The sequence below is a fragment of the Seriola lalandi genome, unplaced genomic scaffold (genome assembly GCF_002814215.2).
Source record: "Seriola lalandi dorsalis isolate HSWRI2012SDOR001 ecotype SW California unplaced genomic scaffold, Sedor1 jcf7180002054538, whole genome shotgun sequence".
Taxonomy (NCBI): Eukaryota; Metazoa; Chordata; class Actinopteri; order Carangiformes; family Carangidae; genus Seriola; species Seriola lalandi.
In genome coordinates, this window is record NW_019525091.1 from 1,125,423 (window position 1) to 1,133,472 (window position 8,050).

An 8,050-nucleotide genomic window follows, 5' to 3' on the forward strand; every position below is an offset into this window, starting at 1 on the left:
CATGGAGTGCTGGTTTCACACAGGTTTTCCTCTCTGTCCCTTTCTCTAGGTGCAGAATCTAGCCATGCGAGGTGTGTCCAGTCCCAAAGGTGTCGGTGTTAAGACTGAAGCCCCAGAGAGGAGTGAGTCAGGTGAGGGAAGAAAGTGAAGGCAATCTGCTGGACTAGACATCTCCCTGATTGTAACAGCTGTGAATAGTGATGGATGAAAAGTCTAGAGCCAAGCTAGCTGCTCTGTGAGGCGCTGCTTTGAGCTGAATGCTAACTTCAGCTCACGAAGACCGTGCTAATTTGATGTTGTAGCAGGTGACCTTTGATGTTTACCATCTTAGTTTAGCATTGTAGCATGCCTAATTATGCTAATTAGCTAATTATGCTAATTAGCATAATTAGTTGTAACTGAGTGTCTCTGCATCTTTCAGGATCATGTTTTGGTTTTTGGGCCTGTAACTTTTAATTCAATTCAATTAAATTACATTTTTTCCCCCAAATTTCTTCTACAACACAGAAATTCCAAAAACGTTGCAAAATAAGTTGAATTGCCGTGTCAAATAAAACATCTAAAGTAAAAGGACATATCTATAAAGTCGCCAAATCATAACATACATTATCTCAAGGCACTTTACTACAGAGAAACCCAACAGCTCCCACAATGAGCAAACACTTGGTGTCAGTGGAGAGTTCAAACAGAAGGTGGGGGAGGAGACCAGGAACAGCTGTATTTACTGTTGACTGTTCATTTTTATAGTGAAAATGATAATAGTAATACCCACAGATATAATGATGTTATCAATAATAACAGCAGCAATTACCAATGATAAAAATAGAGAGGGGGGGTGTCACAAACTACAGTAGAGAGAAAATACAAAGTTAATGACATGCATTAGTATGATATGAATGCAGAGAGAGAGAGAGCGAGAGAGAGAGAGAGAGAGCACAGTGCATCATGGGACTACTTTACTGTTTCGGTTAAGTCTCACTGCTCTCATTGGTGTAATTTTCAGACGCTCCACGCAGCTGTTTTCAGTGAGAAGCAGAACACAGACAAAGTTAGTGTAAAAAGGAGCTTAAAGGAGTGTGGATGTTCATCAGGTGGACGGAAACACGTCTCCAGGTGAATTCCCGTGTTGCTGCGCGCTAGTTGGATGTATGAAAAGGCAAATGTTGGCTCAAATTAAAAGGTGCTAATGTGCTAGTGCTGCTTGTTCCTGCTCCAGGTTTAAATTTCATAACTGCTGCTGCTGTGTGTGTAACTTGTTTTTTTTCTGTTGTCTTTTTCCCAGCTGCCTACTCTCTGGTTCAGCCCTCCCACCAGTCAAACCCTCAGTCTCCCGCCAAGCCAAGCCAGCCTCAGCCCCAGCCCCCCCACATCAAAATCCCCACGTACCCTCAGCCCACCAACCTCAAAGCCCACCCCTCCTCTTCCTCTGTTGCCTCCTCCTCCTCCTCTTCCTCCAACTCCTCCATCCCTCTCTCCCAGCTGCTGCTCCACGGGACCCGGACCCTCACCACAGGAACCACAGCTCCCACAGCAGCACACACCCTGGTCCTAACGTCCAATGCGGCATCACAGCCGCACGGGTACCCAGTTGGCACGGCGACCATCAAACCGGCGGTCAATGCTCAGACTCTGGTGGTGCAGCCTCTACAGAAGACCTCACTCAGCGCCGAGAAATCGGGCCACGGCAACGGACCCATCCCCATCCAACCTAAAACTCTGCAGGGGCTTCGTCTGCCCCTCCAGCTGCCTTCTAGGAACCCCCCTCCCATCCTGCCTGCCCCACCACCATCCAGCAGCTCTGCCCAGCCTGCCCAGCCCCCTCAGCCGCCACACATCCCAGTCCAGATCGTGGGGGCCAGGCAGAGCACACTGGGAAACGCCCAGGCTCTGGCTCTGGCCCGGAGCAGCTGCAGCCAGGACGGAGCCGCCGTCCTCACCAGCTCTTCCAGCCTGCTCACCATGGTGGCTTCCATCGCTTCCAGGGAGGGCGGGGTTGTGGGCCGAGGGGTGGGGCTAAAGGCGCTTCAGTCACCGCAGGAGGCTCCCCCGTTGGCTCAGGTCTCTCAAGTGCACCCTCAGGCCAATCAGAGCTCTGGACAGAGTCAGAACGGACCCATAGCTTCAAGCCCTGCCTCCTCCCAATCCCCCACCATTTCCTCTCCCCCCACCTCGCTGTCTCGTTCCTCCCTCTCCCTCCCCCTGGTAACTGAAGAGCAGAGAGGAGCGTCAGCGGGTGTCACCACCAATGGAAACTCATCAGGAAGTCAGACACCACAGGTCAGCTGATCACTGTTTATTGGTCAATATTTCATACACTCCTTATTACACCGATGTGCATCTTCAATATCTCTACTGTTTTAATATGTGAATTTCACTTCCTCCACATGGACCACAGAGTCAACACAGCAAATAAGATACAGTTTGATTTCACAACAATTTAATATAATGGCAGTTTTTCTAATACAGTGGTATTTAAAGGAATAGTTAGACTAGTATCTGATTAGTAGCACTATGGATCATTGTTTTAATGGGTCCCTCTTGGTTTGTACTATGAACACTCACGGTATTGCACATGCACACATATGAGCAATGCAGCTGATGTGATACAGGTTTCAGGCTCTGTTAGTTTGTGGTAATGCACTGAGAAATGTAACAGTGCTTTCGCAAAGACGGTGAAGAAGAAGACATGCAAAATATGGCATTCCAAGCATTCCAAAGATGTTGTGGTTTTTGGTGAACTTTTGCTTGTTTACAACAAAACTCCACAGGAGACCTTCAATTATGGAGCAAGAGCCGTGAAGTGATTACCTGAGCTAGCCTTGCTCTGTGTGAAGCTGTGTCCCAGTTCAGGGGCCACATCTTTCAAAGACTGCATTTGAAGACCACGTCACAGCGGTGTGACTAGGCTTTCCTCATTTCGAAGGCTCCTTCATATGCATCCTTACACTGCACAAAGTACCCCAGAATCCAGAGATGTAGTTGCCCAGATATTTCAAACAATGACCCCATATATGATGCAATCTGGACTGGACATGCTCTGATCGCAGCATTGTAAGAAAAAAATCTCCAGATATGGTCCACATTCTTGCAAGAACCTAAAAAGGATATCTCCGGATTCTTGGGTTTTTGGCATACTTTCCCATGATTCCTTGCGCACCAGTGATGAATAATTTTTCATAAAGACAATATTGCAGAGGATTAATAGAAAGTCCTCTGTAGACCTGGCCGTCTCATTTTGATCTTAGCAGTCTTCGTAGGCCGCGCCTTTGTTGAACAGGCCCTCGGAAAGGATGCTGCCCCTGAATTGGGACACAGATGTGAAGAAGTGTGGGCAATTAATTCCTAAGTCTGAGTCTTGTCATCACTGTGAGGTTGGGAAGTGCTGGGTGAAGATAAACTGTTGTTTGTCAAAATGCAGTTAACTCCTAAATCTGTGATGTTCTCTTGTCTTATGTTGTTTTCTCTCTTTTGTTCCACAACAACCTGAAGCAAACTGTTCATTAGTATCTCTTGCTTCCACTGTTTGACCTCCTGGTACTCGGCGTGATCATTTCTAATACTTTTTTTTTTAGGGAAAGCAGATGACTGGTTCGCTGAAAAGGAAATCAGACTCAAACTCAGCCAATGATGCAGATGGCCCCTCCCCCCCACGGATCCAGCCTGTCAGAGATCACTCCTCTGTTCTCCCAACCAATCCCATTGAAGCAGGTAACGACAACAGAGACGCATGTAAATCTCCATAGTTGATGAATAATATAAGACTAATCTAACACACATCTTCCTCACCTCCCCACCAGTCTCTGCTGCTCCTCCTCCAGCCCCGCCCTCTCCCTCCCCAGTCCTGTCAGTGTCCCGTGGTGTATGTGGTCAGGGGGAGAGAGCTCCTCCTCCTCAAGCTGTAGTTAAACCTCATGTCCTTACACACCTCATAGAGGGCTTCGTCATCCAGGAAGGGGCAGAGCCTTTCCCTGTGAGTAAATGGGATTTGTAGTCTTTAATATCCCACACCTACACGACACACCTCCTCTGTATGATGCTGTTTTAGTGGTCACTGAGCTTTTTTTTTTTTCTGTTTATCAACAGGTATGTGGTCCAGTGAAGGACTCGGCCGGCGACGATTTAACCAATGACAGTCCGGACACTAACCAATCAGAGGCGGTTACCACTGCAACAGGTAACAGCTCTGAAATACTGCTGCCTTCCAGACATGTCTTTGGGTTGAAAATTGCTTTTAACGCTTCAAATTAGACCTCAAAGTGTGAAACATGGGTCCGGTTTCACAAAGACAGAATTTGACTGTCGCTCAGATAGAACAAATAGTCAGATTTCATATGGACGTATAAATTCATCCACTGCACAAAGCAGTTTAGTTCTTGACTGTCGTAAAATAGACTGTGGTACAATGCATTCTGGGTAAAGACTTTCTTCAATATAAAAGGAACTGCATCCATTGCTCAGCTCCATTTACCCAAGCAGACAATGTTTGTCTTTTGGAAGAATTCAACAGTTACAAGGTTTCACTTGTGAAATTCCACAAAACCATAAAAAGAAAAATCTGATTTGGAAATAAAAATGCTGCGGTCTCTTAAAAACTCTTTTCCTGTCTTGTGTTTCCCTGTTTTTTGTTGTTGGGTGGTACTGGTCAGTAGAGGTGTCATTGATTGTTACCACGGTAACATTGGTCTTAGGCCTGGATTAGCCTGGGGGTAAGGTGTCTAATGTTTTTGTCTTAAAATAAGTCAGTCTTTAGTCTTGTGAAACCGTCTCCCTTGCGTTAGACTGATCTGTGAGCAAAATTAAGACTGGCCTAACACTACAGACCAGTCTGAAATATCTTTGTGAAATCGGCCCATGGTCTTCGTTCTCATCTTTTTAAAGTTTCTGTAAACACTAAACAACTGTGCTTTAAAATTTGTAGAATCTGAAAAACTGTTGCAGCATCATATGATTAAAATCTCTCAAAACAGCCGTAATTAAAGGGAAAGGACGCAAGTTAAAGCTGTTAATTTGCTCTTCCAGCTGACTGTCCATACTAATTAGCTAGTTAACCTTTCCAAACATAATTAACATAACATGGACACGGAGAACAGGATTTTAAACTGTGCAACAGAATGACCCTTGTTTGACCCTTGTTTGACCCTTGTTTGTTTGAGCTGGGAGACCTGAACGCTCAGAGGTTTTAATTACACTCTCCATGCTGGAAATTACCCACAGGCAGCATAACAGCACAGCGAAATGTCATTAGTCTCCTCGTCTCAGAATAAAGACAGTCTCAGTTTGCCTTGTTTATCTGAGTTGTTCTTGTCATGCAGCTCATTTATTTTATGTACAAACAGTAGAAATGATAAAACTTAACCTGTGCTCTGTTCTCTCTCTAAACTTTCCCCTCAGTGCTTAAGTGTGAGTACTGTAAAAACTTTGCTCCTGCCAGCCAGTTCAGAGGCACCAAAAGGTTCTGCTCCATGACTTGTGCCAAGAGGTACTTCAACATGCATGAAATATAATATATGCAGTGGATGAAGCTGTCTGAGAATTCACTGTAAAGCTGCTGTGGCCTGTTTTCTCTCACCTTTCGAAGAGATTCAAGACGTTTCAGGCCGTTTTTGTTTTATGCCTTTTAAAGAGAAAACAAAAAAAATCTGTTTCTCAGGGACTGACCGTAGTCTGAATTTTAGAAGTAATTGAGTCTTTAAAAAGAAGTATTTATTTGTTTAACCATTCAATTGTACATATCTAAATTTTTCTTTCCTAAGTTATGATGTAAATGTTGTTTCAAAGCCCTCCCTTACTACCAGGTTTTTAATTCTGGTTGAAATAAACACTTTTTTAGTTTTTAGTTTTTCCCTCTCTCAAAAAAAGAGTCAAATTTTGAGATTCATCAAAATATCAGAATGACCTTTTTAAAACTTGGTGTGTCTAATATGTGTGTAATCTCAGAATGTGATCTCCTCTTCATGTCATTAAATCCTCAAATATTCCGAAATATTAGCGAGGGCATGACCTCGGTGTCCTGAACAGAGATCAAATATGAGAGTTACATGTGAATTCTCAGGTGACTGCAGCTGTATGTTTCACAGCATGTGTGTTTTCTGTTCTCATGGTTTATTTTTCTGTTTGAATACTGTGGTAGCTCAACTTCATGCTCATTTCTCTACAAAAATGGCATGAAAACTCAAATACCAGTCCAGTCCAGTTAGTTTTGTTGATGTTTTTCTCTTTTGAATTTGCCCAACATTAAAATTGTATTTATGATGACTTTATAAACAATGCTCTGTCTGCATTGTTTGTAACAGTATGCCATCAGCATATGATTTTTACATTTTCTGCTTCTGCTTTGCATTTGTCCCTTTGCCCACTACATGTGTATAGGTTATATACCATGTATGGTGCAAAGAGATAAAGACTATGTTTTGCTCGTCTTGGCTTCAGTACCGTATATGTCACTCTTTGTCTACGATACAGTATGTATTGGTTCCCCAGGTACAACGTCAGCTTCAGGCAGCACTTCTGCGTGCGGCAGGGTCATAGCCAGGGTCAAGGTCAGGATCACCCTCCAGATCAGGATCAAGGCCAGGGTCACCTCTCCAACTCGGACGAGGAGGGAGGAATCGCCAGGCGGAGGGTTCCCCGCAGGACCAGCTCAGAAATAGCCAGTGCCAAGATAGCAGGGAGACCCATACCTGTCAAGGTGAGCCGGTCTTTAAGTTCATATTTCACAATTTTCCTGTGTTTTACCTGAAGTGTTGATCCATAAGAAGATATATTTGTGGTTTTAAGAACCAAAAACCATCTCAGTGTAGTTTTACATCTCCTCTCTCAGGCTTCTCTCTGGAGCTCTAGTAACAACAGGTCGTGAGCCAATCAGAAGAGAGGAGGCTCTGATCTTCTCTTTTGATTCACTGACTGTTTTCTGAGTGATCCAATAAAAATATAGATTTCATGTAAAACACTCAGAGAAACCAAAAGTAGTGACTGCTTTTTGTGACATCACAAAGTTACAGAAGTCCTGATGGCTCACTTTAAGGCTCAGTTTCTGAATATATATATATATATATATATATATATATATATTCTCTGTGGACTGAGCGCTTTGATACTTTCACATTATTAATATAGACCCTAGACCTGATCTATAATCAGTGAAGACATGGAAATCTACCTTTTTACAATATGGCACCTTTAAGTTTTGAAAGGTTTAGTAGTGGGAAAAATCAAGATAAGATTAAGAATTCAAGAAAGTTAAACTGGTAAATGTTTCAGTGCTCGATGCAGACACTCATATGATAGTTGATCATTTCATTCCAACATCAGGGGTTTTAATCTGCTGCTATAGCAAACTCCACTCCTCTGGGAAGGGTCTCAGATTTTAGAGTTGTTCTAATTCATCCCAGAGTTGTTGAATGGGGTTCAGGTCAGGGCTCTGTGCAGACCAGTCAACTTCTTCCACACCAAACTGGGAAAACAATTTCTGTACGGAGCCGGCTTTTGTGTATGGGAGCATTGTTTTGTTGAAACAGGAAAGGGTCTTCCCACAAGGTTGGAAGGACCTACTGTCTAAAATATCTTTGTATGCTGCAGCATTAAGACTTCCCTTCATGTGCACAAAGGGGCTTTACCCACACCAATAAAAAACAATATCCCCATATTTTTGGCCATGAAGCGTAAAGTCAAAATGGGATAAAAACACAACAGTGATGAACACAATAACACATAGAACAAGGAGATAGACAATATGGATGGGCATATATTCAGGTAAAAAGCAACTTTTGGATCCACACCTACCTCAGTCTTCCCTGTAAATGTCTTCTGCCCCCTAGTGGCTGCAAAGGGTCAGTGCAGCCTTTACAAACAAAACACATAACTAGATTCATTCTCTCTCAGTTTGGGGGCTTTTTTTCATTTTCATTATATACATTAAGACTGTCGGTACAGTTTAGGTCTTTATTTATGGATGTGGTCACACACAGTCAAAACTGGGAGGCAGTGCAGCCATACGCTTCTGCTAAAGGTGGAGTTTTAAATGCCTCGCTCACTGGCACCCCCCACCCCC

General features: G+C 43.6%; 1 protein-coding gene across 6 annotated transcripts in view; it reads left to right on the top strand.

The window, feature by feature from the left end:
* LOC111661221 (polyhomeotic-like protein 1) overlaps positions 1–8,050 on the top strand; it is a 17,942-nt gene that overhangs the window by 6,383 nt on the left and 3,509 nt on the right. For 4 of the 6 annotated variants that reach the window (XM_023414724.2, XM_023414726.2, XM_087176168.1 and 1 more), the window contains 7 exons: positions 50–131; positions 1,283–2,277; positions 3,573–3,708; positions 3,798–3,970; positions 4,084–4,174; positions 5,392–5,479; positions 6,463–6,688. In XM_023414724.2, coding sequence (XP_023270492.1) covers positions 50–131; positions 1,283–2,277; positions 3,573–3,708; positions 3,798–3,970; positions 4,084–4,174; positions 5,392–5,479; positions 6,463–6,688 — 1,791 coding nt within the window. The remainder of the gene's footprint in view (positions 1–49; positions 132–1,282; positions 2,278–3,572; positions 3,709–3,797; positions 3,971–4,083; positions 4,175–5,391; positions 5,480–6,462; positions 6,689–8,050) is intronic. The other 2 variants (XM_023414727.2, XM_023414729.2) reach the window with 1 other exon arrangement.